The sequence below is a fragment of the Jaculus jaculus genome, chromosome 8 (genome assembly GCF_020740685.1).
Source record: "Jaculus jaculus isolate mJacJac1 chromosome 8, mJacJac1.mat.Y.cur, whole genome shotgun sequence".
In the NCBI taxonomy this organism is placed as follows: domain Eukaryota; kingdom Metazoa; phylum Chordata; class Mammalia; order Rodentia; family Dipodidae; genus Jaculus; species Jaculus jaculus.
The window spans coordinates 63,206,149-63,226,062 of record NC_059109.1 but is presented as its reverse complement, the minus strand read 5'-3'; the positions used below and the strand labels follow the sequence as shown (position 1 = coordinate 63,226,062).

The window sequence follows — 19,914 nt, the reverse complement described above, 5'->3', positions numbered from 1 at the left end:
ATATGATATTTTTGCTTTTGTTTTTGTTTTCTTTTGTTTTCGAGGTAGGGTCTCGCTCTAGCCCAAGCTGTCTTGGAATTCACTATGTAGTATCAGGGTGGCCTTGAACTCATGGTGATCCTCCTACCACTGCTTTTTGACTGCTGGGATTAAAGGCATGTGTCATCATGCCCAGCTGATATGACTTTAATACAGACCCATGTGCTTCTATAGTCATAATTCATCCTGATAGACGTATAGGGTGGCACATGTATCCTGCTAGGACTAGGTCATCTATCAGTTTGTGCAATGTGGACAGTGCTAACAGATGGTGCAGTTCGTGAGCCCTCCCATGTACAGGGTTCTCCTCCACCCTGAAAATGAGGTCAGAGCTGCTTGTAAAATAGAGTCCCTCAGGGCAAGGCACAGTCTGAAAAGCCACTGTTTACACAATATGGAGTAATTTAGAGTAAAGCACAGCCTGTCCTCAACATACAACAATGACAAAAGTAACTAATGTAAGTGTCATTCTATCTTGGCACTTATATTTCAAGAAAAGGGTAACAAATCAAAACTGTTACTTTATAAAATGGAGTAATTCAAGGGTATCACAGCTTGGAAACTGTTGCTCCACATAGCATAGAGTAACCCAGAGCAGATCTAACCTGTTCTCATCAGTTCACCCTGACTCCTGGGTGCAAGGCTCAGCAGCTGTGCAACAGGAGGAATAGTATATTCTAACTACATGACACACAACAGAGGCTGAAGACACACGTCTTAGGTATGTACAATCTAAATATAATTGCTAGAGGTACCAACAATGTTTCCTTTAGATGTGACCAGATTGCACTGGTCAAGTCATGCCAGCCAGTCTCTATCCAGGTCAAAAGGTTCCAGTAAGACCATGAGTCTGTGTGTGGTGTATAACCTTTGAGGGATTTGCTAACTAGTTGTAAGGAAGTGCATTTTGCCTGTATATCTGCAAGACATTTTGCCAATGCCACTGAGTTTATGCTTAGCAGAGTAGCTGCATGCCTGGTAACTCAACTGGATTCTTTACACTTTCCAATTGCTTATAGAAGACATTAGATGTTATTTTGAGTTCCTCCTCCTTTGTTTCAACAATAGTGTCCTTGTGTGTTATGTTGATTTCCAGGATCACTTGGATTCTACTATGCCATGGCTCAGGGTATTTCCTCTGTATATGAGGCTAAGTAATGTTGCACTTACCGTGACACTAATATGTTTGTCAGTATTACACACACTGAGCTTATCACAATTTGATCCTGAGATACGATTATACAGTTGTTCCTCAGTATTTAACTTAGGAAATACTGTTCATATAAAACTGCCTATGTTCCTAACATGTAGGGTGAGTCATTATATTTATAAGGTAATAATCTATGGCTGGAGTATGGCCTGCTTGTTAGTGGTGAGTTTGAAAGTAAAACATCAAAATTTGGAAATAATAATTTGCATGTCATGTGTACTCAAATTGACTTTAAAAGTTAAATGCTCCATGAAAAAGAGAAGATATTTAGGGTCTTTTCTTTCCATTGATTTTAGGCATCTGAAAAGGTCAAAAATGTGAGAGGCTTGTCTTAATTTTAGTTATCAGGCCTATATCATTTTGTATAGTTTTTCCCCCAACTTGTTTTATAAAATTGGGTGTACCTGTGTTCAGTGTGTATATGCTTAGAATTGTAATTTCCTCTTACTGTATTGTTCCCTTTATCAGTATGAAATAACTTTATCTCTTCTGACTAAATTTGGTTTGAAATCTATTTTGTTGGATATTAAAATAATGATTGTAGTTTCCCAGTTTCATTTGCTTGGAATGCCTTGACCCATACTTTCACCTGAGGTAGTATCTGTCTCTGATGGCGAAGTATGTTCTTGGAGGCAGCAAATAGGACCCAGTTTTGTAATCTAATCTGCTAGTCTTTGCCTTTTTATTGGGAAGTTGAGGCCACTAGTACTCAGAGTTATTATTGAAAAGTTTGTGTTAATCCCTGTCATGTTGATGATTTTGTGGTTTTTGTTATTTTCTTACTCTTCATTTGCTCAATAACTGACTTTTAGCATTGTTTCTTTTTTCCTGTAGCTTCTTGAATGTAGTGACCCTTCTCTTCAGTCTAAGTATTCTTTCCAGTATCCTCTACAGAGCTGACTTAGTAGTCATAAATTTATACGTGTGTGTGTGTAAATATATATATGTATGTGTATATGTGTATAAATATATATATATATATATATATATATATATATATATAGAGAGAGAGAGAGAGAGAGAGAGAGAGAGAGAGAGAGAGAGGAAGCCCAACAGACTGGCCTTTTATGCAAGAAAGAAGAGAGAGAATTAGCAAAACAGGGCCACCAGCCACTGCAAACTAACTCCAGACATGTGTGCCACTTTGTGCACATATGCAACTTTGTACACTTGTATCACTTTGTGTGTCTGGCTTATGTGGAACCTAGAGAGTAAAACATAGGTCCTTAGGTTTTGTAGGAAAGTGCCTTAGTCACTAAACCATCTCTCTAGCCTATGATCATAAATTTCTTGTGCCTTCTTTTATCATAGAGACTTCTTTCTCATTCACTTACACATATAGATTTGCCTGGTACAGTAGTCATGTCCTTTATAAATTGAAATACATCATCCTTACCTTTTATGGCTTTTGAAATTTCCACTGAATAATCAACTACTATCTGATTAGTCTATCTTTATATGTGACTTGTTTCTTCTTATAGCTTTAAATATATTTTCTTTGCTTTCTATAATTAGCATTTTTAACTGAATAAGTCAGTTTATCAAAATAATTGACTTAGGCATCTGAAATGGTGACTTAAACCTCCACCCATGGCTCAATGCTGTTGGAAGCATTGACAATCTCAGCACTGTGTAAATCAATAAGTTGCTTGTGGATTCTAATCTAGAAGCAATCCCATGATTTAGGGAAAGTATGGCGGGAGCATGGAACCAGCATCGCTGGCATCATCACACCAATGGCAGGAAGTAGAGAGAGAGGAATAATAGTAAGCAGGACTGATCTATGTCACCTCAATACCCACTCCCAGTGACACACTTGCTCCAGCAAGGCTCCACCTTTCAACAATTCCACAACATTCTCTAACAGCACCACCAACTGGGGATTAAGTATTCAAATACATGAGTCTATGGAGGTGTGGTGGTTTAAATTAGATGTCCTCGAAAAACTAATGTGCTTTGAATACTTTGTCCCTAACTGATGGCAATTTGAGAGGTGCAGATTTGTTGGAGGAGGTATGTTATTGGGGGTGGGCTTAGGGGTGCTATAGCTAGCTCTTCCTTGCCATAATGTAGTTTCATCTTCTGCTGCTGATTTACACCTGCTGTGGCAGAGGTGATGTCCAGCCTCTGATCATGCCATCCTTTCCCCTGCCGTCATGTAGCTAGCTTCCCCTTGAGACTGTAAGCCAAAATTAAAAAAAAAAAAAAAAAAAAAAAAGGTAGGGTCTCACTCTATCCCAGGCTGACCTGGAATTCACTATGGAGTCTCAGGGTGGCCTCAAACTCATAGCAATCCTCCTACCTCTGCCTCCCGAGTGCTGGGATTAAAGGCGTGCACCACCACACCCAACCATCTGCAGATTTTGGTTGGGTGCTTTGTTCCAGAAATGAGAAGGTAACTATGACACTCAGGAGAATCCAAGTGAAAACTGCTCTATGAGTCCCAAAAAGCATAATAATAATAGACTCTATCCAAAAACCACATTATCACAGACATTGTAAGATTGTAGAAATAAATTATTGTATTAGAATTATGATTTTTAGCCGGGTGTGGTGATACACGCCTTTAATCCCAGCACTTGGGAGGCAGAGGTAGGAGGATCGCCGTGAGTTCGAGGCCACCCTGAGACTACATAGTGAATCCCAGGTCATCCTGGGCTAGAGTGAGACCCTACCTCGAAAAAGAAAAAGAAAAAAAAAGAATTATGATTTTTGATGGAAGAGGTGTTTTATAACTCCAGACACATGCACCACATGGGTACTGAGGAATCAACCCTGGGTCCTTTGGCTTTGCAAGCAAGCATCTTAACCACTATGCCATATCTCCAGCCCGGGAGAGTTGTTTTATAAGTTGGAAAACTATTTGGTTACAGGTTCATTAATTTATATTGGACTGTGCCCTTCCTGAACAGGATCCATAATGCAGCTCAAGAAAAAAGAAAAAGAGAACGCTTCCTTGGGAGCTTCCCAGTCCACTTTGTGCATGATATACTGAGATAAAATTAGCAAGGTATTTGGCTTCAGTTAAGAGATTGCAGTTAAGGAATGATAGATTTCTTATCATGCAAATGAGCTCATATTTCTCAAATGCAGTCAAGTTCAAGAGAATTAAACAGAGACAAAGTATGACTAGGCCTGAGAGAAGAGCAGTGCAGGGGAGAGAGGGAGAGCAGTAGAAACCTGTGTTACCCTTCACTATTTATTTATTTTCTAATGAAAACAGAAAATAGCCACAATCAATCCTAACATTTTTTCTAACATTCTTGACATCAGCACATTTGAATATCTCTAAGTGCTTTCACAATTTCTGCCATCCACTCTCAGTTCCTCTTAACAGGGATAATGAATCTGGCTATTTGGCTCACTTACACAATTTAATACTTCTATTATTCATTCCTATTATTAACCAAGAAGGCTTTGAAGCCCTTTCTTTTTTTTTTTTTTTTTGGTTTTCCGAGGTAAGATCTCACTTTAGCCCAGGCTGACCTGGAATTCACTATGGAGTCTCAGGGTGAACTAGAACTCACGGCAATCCTCCTACCTCTGCCTCCCGAGTGCTGGGATTAAAGGCGTGCGCCATCACGCCCGGCTTTGAAGCCCTTTCTAATGAGAATAATAACTCTAGTGCTGGGTTTGCTCTCTTCTACTCTCCAATCCTACTTCCTTAGAGTCTGAAACTCCTTATGTAATTTTACATTTTCCGCCTTTCAGATCTTACCCAATTTAGCTAATAATTTGCCTAGCAATTGTCTACTTTACCAATTAATTTTATGTAAAATCATTAACCTTGTCTTTTGTTTATATTCTCATCCTTTTAACTCTCAAAAGTGCTTTTGCAGACCAAAAATGAACCCAACGTGGCTCAGGGAAATTTTGCAGAAGAGGGGGCGGAAAGAATGTCAGAGTCACATGTTGGGTCATGATATGCAGAGACATTTATCGTACCAATAACTGTGGGCTAACTCCACAATGCACGATCCATTTACATCAACAAGGAGGGTCCAATGGGAGGGGGTAGATCATGGATGAGCCTAAACAATGGTACCAAACTGCCTGTATTTGCTGAAAAGAAAACTAATAAATTAATTTTTTTTAAAAAAGTGCTTTTGGTCATTCATCCACTGAGCCATCTTTCCAGCCCTGTTTTGTTTTTAATGTGATTGTTTTGTTCATTTTTTTCCAGGAAGTGATCAAAACAGGACATCACAGACAAAATCATAGACTTTGGAATCTAGCCAGTATGAAGGATCTCTGCATTGCTGCATTGCCACCTTTCAGTGGTAGGGTTTGGGTGGATTGTTACATGCAGTGCCAAATGCTTCAGCTGGGTGGGTTTTGCAGAAAACTTAAATATGTGCAAAGTGCCTAATACACAACCGAAATGGCAGCTATCTGGTTGGGATCCATTATCTAACTGTGTGACCTTGAGCAAGTCACTCATATGTATTTTCTATGCCTCATTGTCTTCATATATAAAAGTGAGACTGAAAACAAGTATTTCATGAAACTGTAAGACTAAATACTTTAGTAAAGTGCCTAGAACCATTACTTTCATATGGTTAGCAATGCAAGTACTAACATGTCATCATTACCTTTACTAGTATTACTGGCACTATTAACAGTGTATCTGTCAATATCTATGCTAAGGTTGTAAGACATTTTCCTGCAAATGCCTTGCACAGAGCGGGAAGTCTGTAAGTATCTCACTGAATTATTATTAATGTAGATGGGCTCATCTGGGAAGATGGTCTCAACTACCACAATCATTTAGACCCCTAATTGTCTCCTTTTAGGTGCATGGCTTTCTCCCATACTGCATCATCTACACAGTTTATCAGCACCTTCCACATCTCCAGAATCCCACATTTGTCTGTTTTTGGAGAAGACATCTGATACAAACAGTTTATAAGTTTATCCAGTTTCTCAGTATCTTCTTAACATTATCACCACTATTTTAACTTTATCTAGTGCTTTAGACAGACTATAAAATTTACTGTGGAACTTGTCAAGAGCTATGTTAAGTTTAAGAGAAAAATCCATATAAAAATATGGTACACAATAAGCATGTGATAAATATTAGTGTTATTATCAGATATTTTACTAAAATAATCTAATCCTGGGATTGAAAGATGGCTTAGTAGTTGAGACGCTTGCCTATGAAGCCTAAGGACCCAGGTTCGATTCACCAGGTCCCACATAAGTGAGATGCACATGGTGGTGCATGTGTCTAGAGTTCATTTGCAGTGGCTAGAGCACCTGGCACACTCATATTCTCCCTCCTCCTATCTCCCTCTCTCTGTCTCTAATAAATAAAATTTTAAAAATCTAATCCTTCAGTAAATAACCCAATAAGAAAATTACCTATGAATTCTCCCAATTCATGAGTAAAATACCTGATAGAGAAATAAACAGAACAGATAATAAGTTAGCCATGGAAGAGACCAGGATTCAAACTTCAGTCTATCTAATCTATCTAAAACTTCCTTTCCACTGTATCTGAGGGCTCTTCACCATTTCTCCTTTTATCTTTTTATAATGAGTTCAGGCTTCTTCCCATTTACTTTTCAGTTTTTTGGCAGGAATATCACTTCTCTAATAGGTAAGACAATTTACTCTGGGATCTCTCCAAATATAGTCTCATTCATGGTAATGTCCTTTAAAGTGGGAAAGATTGAACAAATGGCTCCAGGTAGCTGCATTTCTTTTTTGTAATTTTTTAAATTTATTTGCAGGGAGAGAAGGAGAAAGGGAATGAGGGAAAGAGAAAAAGATAGGGAAAGAAAGAGAAAGAATGGGCATACCAGGACTCCTGCCACTGCAAATGAACTCCAAATGCATGTGCCACTCTGTGCACCAGGCTTTACATGGGGAGCAGGGAATCAAGCCCAAGCCATCCGGCTTTGCAGGCAAGCATATTGACCACTGAGCAATCTCTCCAGCCACAGCTGCCATTCTTAATATTCCATATGTAAGTGGTTACAAAGTTCATCATACTTCAGTCATAAGTTCAAATCCTAGCTATGCAAAGACTAGCTTATAGGATTGCTGTATATTATTCTACCTTACCTCTTATATAAGTCTAGTAGTTGCTTTATTTAGCCCCAGTTTGTGTCTGAGCAGACGGAAGCTGAGAGAGACTCTATAGCTCATTTCATAGTCATATATTCTATTGAAAGTTCCCAAGTAAAGGCCAGGTGTTCACCCAGTTCCCAGTGAGCCACAACAGTGATCTTTAAAGCGGAGATGCCTATGGCCATGGTGCTTGGTAACTTCCCAATTCTCAACTTTTGTTGTCAATTTCAGTTCTACCAAACCATAATGAATTTTTCTTCCTCCTTGGCACATTTTCACTCAGTGATTGGCATGCAGAATCTGCCTTGTTTCTAGTAGGAAAACCTAAAGAAAATACAGTGGCACATCTGTGTGCTTTTACTCAAACTTTTAAAAGAAAATATGAAAAACTGTTAACATCATCTGAACCTGGGGGTGGCCACACAAGTGTAATATTATTTCCCATACTTCTTTGTAAGACTGAAAGACCTCATAGAAAAGGTTATGTAATCTTACATAATAGAAATAAAATATAGCTTTGTTTATGAAGTCTCTACTCACAGAATAAAAACACTTGTTTTACATTTGGAAACAAGTAAATACAGCCAGGTATTTAAATACATAATTATCCCTAGTAAAAGAGAAATCACAGGTTTTTCCCTAAGATCAAGACTTTGAAAAGTAATCTTCTAAAGCCAGGCATGGTAGTGCACTCCTTTAATCCCAGCACTCGGGAGGCAGAGTTAGGAGGATCACCGTGAGTTCAAGGCCAATCTGAGACTACATAGTGGATTCCAAGTCACTAATGACTGTGACATCAGAAATTATAGATGTTTTTAAATGTTACTAAAATCTGTATTTATGAAAGCATGTGGCATCTCACTTTTAAAATGGACCAATAGGGCTGGAGAGATGGCTTAGCAGTCAAAGTGCTTGCCTGCAAAGTCAAAGGACCCAGGTTCGATTCCCCAGGACCCATGTAAGCCAGATGCCCAAGATGGCACATGCATCTGGAGTTATTTGCAGTGGCTGAAGGTCCTAGCATGCCATTTTCTCTATCATTCTCTCCCTCTCCCCCCCCCCCCCGTGTGTGTCTATCTCAAATAAATAAATAAAAATATTTTTAAAAATAAAAATAAAATAGGCCAGGCATGGTGGTGCATGTCTTTAATCCCAACACCCAGAGGCAGAGGTAGGAGGATAACCATGAGTTCGAGGACACCCTGAAGTGACATAGTGAATTCCAGGTCAGCCTGGGCTAGAGTAAGACCCTACCTCAAAAAAATAAAAGTAAAATGGACCAATAAAGAAAGATTTTAGGCCAGGCATGGTGGTGCACACCTTTAATCCGAGCACTCAGGAGGCAGAGGTAGGAGGATCACTGCAAGTTTTAAGGTACCCTTAGACTACATAGTGAATCCCAGGTCAGCCTGGAAGAGAGAGTGAGACTCTACTTTGAAAAAAAGAAAAGAAAAAGAAGAAAGAAAGTTTTTAGTGTTCAAAAGACTCTACAAAAGAGTAACCCTTACTTACAGTCTTTAGGGGAAGACCTTTCCCAAACACTATGTGTTAGAATGCTGACTCACCGCATACTGGAACTTTTCATTATATCCACGGTCATTGGCTTTCACCACTCGTTCCACTTCTAAAAGAAAAAAATTAGGTATGAAATTAAATTTCAGAACCACAGAGATACATAACTCATTAAAGAACTTCACTTAGGTAACTTTGATTGTCATTAAGGTTGCCAGAAATTTTGCCCTTGAAATCGAAGGAAGGACATTAGCTTTTTTTCCAACCTATATGTTAGAACAGTGTTAAATAGTCCCAATGATGTCTTTTTAATGATATCCACAAAGAAAAACATTATGTGTCTCTAGTTTTCCATGTCCTTTGATTCCACAGAGACCTTTTCTCTTAACTTCATGGAGTTCCAAAAGGAGGGAGACTCACAGAAAGCCAAATGTACTCTGAAAATGATTTTTTTCCAAAAATATTCACAAAATGTAACAGTGTCCAGAAACCCCAGCAGTACATGCTTCATACTGAGGGTAGCATGTTCTTTTGCCATGTCTTAGTATGAAGGGTTTGTCCTAACTAATGACAAATGAGTTTGAGGTTACATGTGGGTTTTTACCACTTGTGGGGTGTACTGTCTGTTTGCCTTTCACATACATGGTTTCTTCCTTGCCTGTCTAATCCAGTTAATTCCATGTGCTTATTCTTGTGTTTAAATTTCAGTCACCAAATTGCTGCTAAGAATAATATTGGAGTGACGGCAACTGTTGGCAATGCCTGGGTCAGCCTTCACCTTTTGTTAGCTGAAATTCAGAACCCACCATAAAGCACCATTCAACCACCCACCTGAAAGAGACATGTCAAACCCTTCCTATAAAAGCATACCCTGTCTTTGTTCCTGATAGCAAAATACCAAGCAAGAAAGTCAAAACTCAGAGTGGAGGGAGAGGGATTGTAAAAGTTTAAAAAGCTAGGCAAGTTACTTTTATATCCACTTTGACCCAAGACCAGGAAAACTACTGACAAGGAGACAACAGGTATTACTCAGAAGGTGGGATGAAGGGCTCTTTATGAATTACAAGAGTTTACCTGGCCTTCCAGCATGCTGCATGGAATTTATAGATTAACTTTGGCTCTACACTAAAAGTCATGATATTAATTTGAATATTAATTGAGCTTGCCTTAGATCATGCACATTTCCAAATTTTAAATTTATATGAAGCACATTCAAGAGCATAATCTATAATTCTGTGTTAATTTTACCTATTCCAAGCAGAATCTTGACTATGAACTAAGTAGGAACCATATTCCCAACAACTTGACCACATGTTGCAAAGATTGGTACCAGCTCCTCCCAAAGCCATCAGGTAATCCCTGTGGTGGGTCAACATAAATTCACTTCTCTTCTTGGTTTTCACATTGATCTTATCCCATAAAACTTGATTAGACCCAGAAAGTCCTCTTCCCAACTTGAAATCCTTGTGATCAACCTTTGCTTCTGTACTTTCGGTATTCAATAGCTCTCTGAACTGGGCTTCCATGGTTTGATTCTGGCAGAAGACTTTGCATCCTTTCATTAAACTCTGTAAAATGTCAGCTTTTATTTGAAATCCACTGTTTTCTGCCATTAGCCCAACTATTCTAGGCCTCAATTATCTTTGCCAGAGTTAACTTTCCTCTGTATACTACTACAGTTGATAAGATATGAATACATCTTCACAATGAGTCACATCATGAAAGAAGAGGGTGCTAGAAACAAATCTCCCATAACAATTCCAATTGAGAATGTCTCAGAGGCTCAATGACAAAGCCTGACATTTTATATTTTATGGGAAATGTAACTTCAGTAAGGAAAGGAAATTGATTGCCAAGGGATTTATGATCTACCAATGGAACTTCACTCCTACACTTAATTCTTTTGACCCCAAGAAGGAGTAAAGTGGTGTAAATATGGTTGTATAAAAATAGTAAGTCAACATGTGTAAGGTGGAATAAAAGAGGTAAAAGGGCCAAAATGAGTATGCTTTTTTACCTGCCTGCCTGCTCAGGTCTCAGTGAAATTTCAGGAAGCATATTTAAAGGGAAATTTATTCCTAGTAAACAGTCACCAATTTTGAAGAAAGCTTATAAACTAGAAAGAAGGGAACATTATGACTAAAAAAGAAAAACCAAATGTTACTGAATTAAATTGGTTCTTCCTCCTAGGGAGGCTCAGGTCAGGCCCAAATTCAGTCAGAAGTATGAAGATTGAGAGTGGTATGAAGAGAATGATAGTCCCAGTTTACATCTATTACCTTTGCAATATAATCATTAGTCTTCCTTTTTTTCTCAAAGGTATCTCTATTTGAAGCTAGAGATATAACTTAGTGACAGAGAGCATGCCTAGACATGTATAAGGCCCCTAGGTACCTTTCCCAGCACCACCAAAAAAAAGAAGTATCTAGCTGGACATGGTGGTACACACCTTTAATCCCAGAACTGTGGAGGCAGAGGTAGGAAGGTCAGCATGAATTCAAGGCCACCCTGAGACTACATAGTGAATTCCAGGTCAGCCTGGGCTACAGGGAGACCCAACCTAAGAAAAAAACAAAAAGAAGTATCTGAATGATAAATTATACTACTGATTAATGGAATATCTGAGAGTAAACAACAATTTCCTTCATCATTTCTTTTACCCATGAAAGCAAGTGAGCAACATGCCAGAAGAGGAGGCCAAGGGTGTAGGTTTGGGCTTTAAAGTGAAGAGTTTTGATACTCCATACCACCTACAGTAAACTTGGCCCCTAGAAAATTCTGCCTTACTAGGCAGCTGTGAGATTTTGCAGTCTGTCTGCCTTGGCTATTGTAAAGCTTCTCAGCCAGCTGGCTACTCACCAGCTCAAAGGAGAGGCCTGGCAAGGGAAGAGACCTCTGCAAGTGGCACCAACATATGTCATCCTCCACATGTAAATAAAAGCTAAGTCACAAGACACCTGAGAGAAACCAGCATCACAAAAAAAGGGGCTCCCAAGGGAAAGAGACAATGCTGAAGATAGACAAGTGGGAGGGGACTAATGTTTCCTATTAATTCTGGTTAATACCTTGAATCTATGAAAGAAGACATGTTATCAAAGAAACAAGAACAAACTGATATAAATGGAGAAAAAGAGAACAAGAAAAACTTCCTGTAAAAAAAAGCATTAAATGGAAAAACTAGAACAGATAAAACTTAAGAAATCTCTTAAAATGAATACCAAATTTACAATGAGGAAGAAACTTTGTAAAAGAAAACTTATAAGAAGGAAATACAGATAATAAATAGGAGGAAAAGATCACATAAATAGGAGAAACTTTCTCCACTTCAGAATAAAACACAGTTCTTCAAAGTAAAAGGGTCATGAGGTACCTACCAGTCAGATGAATTAATATGGACTAACACATCTTCATAAAATTTGAGGGTTAGGAGAAAAATCCTATAAACTTCCAGAAAAAATGGATTAGTCCCATATACACAAGAATCAGACCAATGAAATATCTCATCAATAACAAGGATGCCAGAAGACATTGGAGTGAAGCCTTTCAGTTTTAATTGAAAAGGTCCTTGAACTTGGGATGCTAGATCTGGGCAACTGAATAATTATGAATGAAGAGAAAATTAAGGCATTCTCAGACTTACAAAAGTGCTACATTCAAGAACATCCTCAAGGCAACTATTTAAGAATTTATATAACAAGAAAAAAATGATAGCTTAAAATTTAACAGTAAAGTAGAATATACAGAAACAAAAGCGATAATCAACCAAAACCCAGAAGGACAGGAATATAAGACATATTGGCCCACACTTCTGCTCAAGGTAGACTACAAGCTCTCTAGAAAATGGAGGGTCTGTTGCATTTTATTTCGCTGTCTGTTAGGTAATTTTAAAAAAAAATGACTTCTGCCGGGCGTGGTGGCACACGCCTTTAATCCCAGCACTCAGGAGGTAGAGGTAGGAGGATCACCATGAGTTCAAGGCCACCCTGAGACTCTGTAGTGAATTCCAGGTCAGCCTGGGCTAGAGTGAGACCCTACCTCAAAAAACTAAAAAAAAAAAAAAAATGACTTCTGCCGGGCATGGTGGCGCACGCCTTTAATCCCAGCACTTGGGAGGCAGAGGTACGAGGATTGCCATGAGTTCAAGGCCACCCTGAGACTACATAGTGAATTTCAGGTCAGCCTGGGCCAGAGTGATACCCTACCTAAAAAAAAAAATTTAAAAAAAAACCCTGAAAAAATGCCTTCTGAGGAACTCTAAAATTATCATTAGTTCTTGGTTCAGATGTTATTTTTTCTAAGAAAGCCTCATAAAGAACTTGCTGCTTTGCTGCATGATATAAACAACATGAAGGTGAAGTGTGTGGAGTTGTGTTGCATTACAACCCTAGTATCATTCCACAACACAATCCAGAAGGACCAATAATTGTATCTGGTTCTCATTTTCTGCTCATCTGATTAAATCCAGGAATGTACTTTAGGGTATTTGGGTAAACTAATGAACTGCATGTTCTTCAAACAATCGTCCTGTTTAGTATTTGTCTCAACTTCTCCTGTGATAAATACTATGTAACCATGTGATTGGGAATGAACTTCTTAGAAAATACAACAAAAACCATCTATTCTGTGTTGCTGGCTAAAGTACTCACTGAATGCTTATCTTTAAACCCTGGTTCATTTCTTTTGGGAAGAGGTCACTTATAAACCAGTGAAATAGCAAGCTCCATGTTGTAGTTACTTTCTTGCTGCTGGATTAAAGCACTTGGCCAAAAACAGCTGATGGGAGGAAAGGATTTATTTTGTCTTATAGTCTCTAGTCTCCATGATGGCAGGGGAAAGCATGGCATGAGCAGAGGCTGAACAGAAAGAAAAAAAAAAAAAAAAGTGGAAAACAGCAGCAGGAGAGTTAACCCCCAACAACACACCTCTAGCAAGACTACCTCCGAAGCTACTATCGGTTGGGGACCAAACATTCAGAGCACATGAGTTTACAGGGGACATCTGCTTTAAACCACCACAGTCCATTTACCAAAAAGAGTACCTTCCCCCCAAAAAAAAATCTAATAGGGCAGATGACTTGTTAAATACACTCCTGATTTAAGACTTTATAAAACCTATATTCACTAAGCTTTCCATTTAGAAGGGGGAAAAAGCACCTGCCATATCCTCAGTACTAGCATATCACCACAGGCACATGTAGTAGGGAAAATAGACCCAACACTATACAGCAATAAACTTTTAAAAATACTGTTCCCTGTGTGCAAGGTTTGTAGGACCCATAAAGGTGAGAGTTTGATGAAAAGGCTCTCAGGTAAGTATAGATATGACTGTTGAGGCAAGAAGACCAAATCTAGCCCAGGCTGACCTGGAACTATGTAGTCTCAGAGTGGCCTTGAACTCTCTGTGATCCTCCTACCTCTGCCTCCCAAGTGCTGGGATTAAAGGTGTGTACCACCACGCCCGGTTTTATCTTTCTTTAGTTACCAATATGAGCACATTAGCTCAGGGCTTCTTATCTGTGATCTCTCAGGAAACCAATGTCATTTTATCCTATAGTTAGTAAATGAGGAAACATTTTAAGAAGCACTTAGTAAACAGAAAAATACACCCCAAAAGCTAAAACTTATTAGTAAGTAGCCAAAGCGGGGGGGGGGGGGGTTCATACAAGCTTGGAGAGTCAGTCTTAGAGCTGCAAATATTACTATTTTCCAAGAAGATCTTGAAATAATTTTCTGAGTATTTTTTGGTGGAAATTGGCAGATAACTATTGGTTCTATTCCAGGTTCTTGAAGGCAACACCCAACTCCTTCCTAATCTGGGTTCTTTTCCATAGTAATAAATAAACTATACATTAGTGATCTTTCACTTGCAGTGGACAAAAGAAAACAGGTCACTTATGTCACTTTCTGTTATCAGTTTGTCTGTAAGCAATTCCTAAGAGCTCAGTATGCAACACTACTTAATGAGGGCAGAAGCTCTGCTAACAAGACCAAGAGGAAGAGGAAGAGTTGGGAGGCTCCCACTGGACCTGTAAGTGAGCATAGAAAGTCTGAGTCTCTAATTAATAAACTCAAATGTCTTCCCTCAATTAACTCCAGAGCATTTTGTCCTTCACCAAATGTGGTCTAGAAGACAGCCTTCAGACGCTTGGCTTTAGACTGCTCCTCAACATCATTACACAAGAAACTGTCACGTACAATTCAAGATCCCTATGTAAAACCTTGATGGCATACACTAATATTTTTGGAGTAAGGTTGGTACACATCTAAACACTAAAGAATGTCTCTAAACATGGAGTGTCATTTAGGGTATGGAGTTGTCAAATTTTGGGTTAGACTAAAATTTTTAGTAAAACTTCGTCAAACTAAATCAATAAGTTGGGCCTTTTCCTTCCTTTATTTTATTTCATTCTTCACAACGTGGTTTGAAGCCAGAACAATTCATTAAAGATGGGTAAAGAACAATGAATGGGGAGAATTTTAAAGAAATGAGTTCACCAACCTCCAAGATTTCCTGCTTTGAATCCAAGAACACATTCTGATACAATTGAATAATGTGTATCCTGAATGGGGGTTTCCTATTGAAACTCAGTGGTGAACTGCATGTAGCTCTTGGGACTTAATGACATTTAAGTAGAAAACCAGAGAATTAAAGAAAAAAAATCTTCCCACAAGTTTTTTAAAAATTATTTTCCTCACAAAAGAGCTTGGAAACAAAATTAGGGGATTCAAACAATTACTGAAGGGCCTAGGATTTGTTTTCCTCTCGGCTGAGCCAATTTGCTCATCAGATCCAGATAGTTGGAAAATTCAATTTGTTTGGAGCTTGATTTTCCCCATGGCCTACCATAGCTTCACAAAGAAACGTAACATTTGAAACAACTCATCCTCCTTCTGGCATACATGAACTGGTTTGTATGAATTACAAACAAAATCAATAAAATCTACAGATAAGTCCTTGAACTGTAGCTTTCTACACATAGATTCACTGCTGGAGATTTCAACCTTACTGTAATAAACTGACAGTAGCTAATGTTCACTTAGAACTCGTTAAAGGCGAGAGACTACATGAACTGTCTCACAGTCATTATTCCACGAATCCGCAGAACAATGGTATTAGGTGCTGGCTATTACTAGCCCCACTTCACAAATAAGGAAATGAAGCCACACCAGTAGAGTCAGAACTCACATATGGTGCTGCCTCCCTTACAAAAGAGGCTTGGCAGTGGTTCTGGAATAATGAGATGGTGGGTGGTACTATGTAAAGACAACTGAGAAAATGCAGAATTTTATGCCTATGGGAATGGGGGTCAAGGATAGCAGGAATCAGCCTCTCTCTCAAAGGCTCTATTCCAGTAATAACTTCGAATCACACAATTAACTTTAGAGCCAAACAATTATTCTTCTGGTATTAGGAGTTTATCCAGCATAGAGCATACTAGGCAAGTGTTTCTACCTCTAAACTATATACTAGTCCTTGTTATTTTATTTTGAGGCAAGTTCTCTGTAAGTTACCCAGGGACTCCTTGAAGTTGCAATCATGTATCCGCTTCTCAAGTAGTCACCCTTCCCTTTCCATTAAGCACCTAGATAATTTTGCTTATACTTTCATATATACACACACATGATTTCATGTGACTATCTAAAATCTAGGAAACACAAATAAGAGAAAATACTTGTCTTTCTGAGACTGGCTTGATTTGCCTGCAGATGTAATAATTTCATTATGGCTGAAAAAAAATCCTCTCTCTCTCTCTTAAATTTTACTTACACACTTCATTTTTGTTATCCACTCTTCTATTGTTAATTGGTTCTGTAACTTAGCTATAGTTATTTAATAAACATCACTGTGCAAATATCTTTGTGATATTTAACATGGAGTCCTTTGATACCCAGGAATATTGTAACTGAGTCACATCAAAGGTCTATTGCTAGTTTTATAAGAAACTCTACTTGATTCTCATTCTCACTGACTGAGATGCAGTCTCAATCTACTTTTGATTTTCAGTTTTCTGGTGGTTAATGAGGTTGAACTATTTTTTTGTATGCTTATTGGCCCTTTGTATTTCCTCCTTTGCAAACTGTTAATTTCATCAGCTCATTTATTGATTGAGTTGTTTGTTTTCTGGTTGCCCTGTTTTTTGAGTTCTTTGAGCCTATCTCAGTTGCATAGTTGGCAAAGATTTTCTCCCCATTTTGTAGGCTGCCTCTTCACTCAGTTAATCATGTTTTTGTGCTTTCTTATTTCAAGTGGTCCCATTCATCAGCTGCTGACCTTATTTACATAGTGACTAGAGTCCTATTCAGAACATACTAAACCTAAATCTTGTAGTGTGTCTGCTACTTTTTCCTCTAACAGTTTCAGAGTTTCATTTATTACACAAAGATCTTTGACCACTTGGAGTTGAATATTTTGTAAGATGAGAGATAAGATGTAGTTTCATTTTTCTACATTTGCGCATCCAATTTTCCCAGCACCATTCATGAAAAAGGATATCTTTTCTACAATATGCAATTTTGGTGCCTTTGTCAAAAATCAGGTGCCGTTAGCTAAGCAGGTTTTTATACATATCAACTATTATGAAAAACAAAAGGTAAATAGTTAAAATGTTATATTCCTTACATTCATAAAGTAGTAAAATTATAAGACAAATATCTATAAATAATAAGTCTTAAAAGTAATCACAGGGCTGGAGAGATAGCTTAGTGGTTAAGTGCTTGCCTGTGAAGCCTAAGGACCCCAGTTCAAGGCTCGATTCCCCAGGACCCACGTTAGCCAGATGCACAAGGGGGTGCACACATCTGGAGTTTGTTTGCAGTGGCTGGAAGCCCTGGTGCGCCCATGCTCTGTCTGTCTCTATCTGCCTCTTTCTCTGTCTGTTGCTCTTAAATAAATAAATGAACAAAAAAAAATTTTTTTAAGTAATCACAAAAGTAATTTTAAAAGAATGGTAATAACCAGGTGTGGTGGTGTAAACCTTTAATCCCAGCACTCAGGAGGCAGAGGTAGGTGGATCTCCATGAGTCCAAGGCCATCCTGAGAATACATAGTGAATTCTAGGTAAGCATGGGCTATGCAAAGACCCTACATTGAAACACCAAAATAATAATAATAATGATAATTAATAGGATAACAGGTGGCTAAAGTAGAATGACAAAAATAATTGGCTAATACAAAAAAAGATGATAAAAGAAAGAAGTGTGGAATAAAAATAAAGTGATGTATTTAAATACAAATACACCAAAAATTTATTGAGTATAGATGGTCTAGATACTCAATTTAGAAATAAAATTGGGAGCTGGAAGATTGCTTAGTGATTAAGGTGCTTGCCTCTGAAGCCTGAAGACCCATTCTTGCTCTATCTCCAGATCCCATATGAGCCAGCTGTGCAAAAGTGACACAAGCACAAGGTCACACTTGTGCACTAGGAGGCACAACTGTCTGGAGTTTGATTGAAGTGGCTGAGGCCCTGGCACAATAATTCTGCCTCTCTCTCTCTCTCTCTCTCTCTCTCTCTCTAGAAAAAGAAAAGAAAAGAAAAAAGAAAGAAAAGAAAATTGGGGGGCTGGAGAGATTGCTTAGTGGTTAAGGCACTTGTCTGCAAAGCCTAAGGACTTAAGCGCAATTCCCCAGTACCCACACAAGCCAACCTCACACCTTGGCACATACCTCTGGAGCTCATTTGCACTGGCTGCCCATTCTCTATTTGCCTCTTTCTCTGCCTCTAATAAATAAATAAATAAAATAAAATTGGGGCCAGCCGATGCCATCTTACATGTGAGTCTAAGTAGTCACCCCTAATCACCTCTCCTCCTGCCTGTGCTCCACACTGCTTCCATCATGGATGTGAATATCTGCAGTCAGCCCATTGCTACCATCACCCCTGTGAGTCTGTGCACACACTCCTCCCTCCATCCAGGTTGCCTGCTGCTGCCACAATGCGTCCGAGTCATTGCAATTGCCTATTCCACCTGCCCCTTCCAATAAGCACACCATCCACATAGCTAACATACTCCTCACCTGCAAGATCAGGGATGGTGCATGTCCTCCCAACCAGACTGAGGTCATGTCACCTATCCCATCCACAACTGCTTCCACAGTTGAAATTGAAGCAACACAAAACCAGGCCAAGAAAAGCATAGGCAAACACCAAGCACAGAACCAAACATGGAACCCAAGTGTGTCAGAGAGACTTGATCAATGCACTATCTAAAAACAAGTCAACACAAAATGAGTAACACACATTTAAGAAAAGAAAAGAAGAAAGAAGAAAGAAAAGAAATCAGGGCTGGAGAGATTGCTCAGAGGTTAAGGTGTTTGCCTGTAAAAACTAAAGACCCAAGTTCTATTCCCCAGTACCAATGTAATACCACATGTACAAGGTGACACATGTGTCTGGAGATTGTTTGCATTAGCTGGAGGCCCTGGTGCACCAATTCTCTCTCTTTCTATCTGCCTCATTCTCTTTCACTCTCTCCCCCTTTCTCTACCTCTCTCTCTTCCTCAAATAAATAAACAAATGATAAAAATAAAATATTTTTAAAAACATACACAAGAAATATATCTTGTCCATAAATGCCCAAACCCATAGTAGAGACCTGTCATGAGAGCTACTTAGAGAAAATTCCAGACAAAGAATTCAAAAGCACAGTAATAATACACTTTCCTGCAAAGCCTAAGGACCATGTTTGACTCTCCAGATTCCATGTAAGCCAGATACACAAGATAATGTAAGTGCACAAGGTCACACATGTGCAAAAGGTAGTACATGCATCTGCAGCTCAACTACAGTGACTGGAGGCACTAGCATACCAATTCTCTCTTTCTCTCTCTCTCTCTCTCTCTCTCTCTCTCTCTCTCTTTCATAAAAAAATTACAAAACAACAGCAATGCTAAATAAAAATTTAAACTGATATGAGTTAGAAATAAAAAATACAAGAAGACAAAAAAACAATTCATGAAAACTCTCACCATCTGGAGACCATATTACCAGGGCTTGAAAACAAGGTAGAGGAAATAGATTAGTTATTCAGAATCAATGAAAAGTTGTTTTAAAACTGTATAAACACAACATGAGAAGCATT

The 19,914-nt window shown here is 38.6% G+C and overlaps 1 protein-coding gene across 1 annotated transcript in view; it reads right to left on the bottom strand.

Annotated features, from left to right (window-relative positions):
- The window catches only part of Atp8b4 (ATPase phospholipid transporting 8B4 (putative)), a 310,406-nt gene that overhangs the window by 256,509 nt on the left and 33,983 nt on the right, over positions 1-19,914 (bottom strand). The window contains 1 exon segment of the mRNA XM_045157629.1: positions 8,887-8,945. Coding sequence (XP_045013564.1) covers positions 8,887-8,945 — 59 coding nt within the window.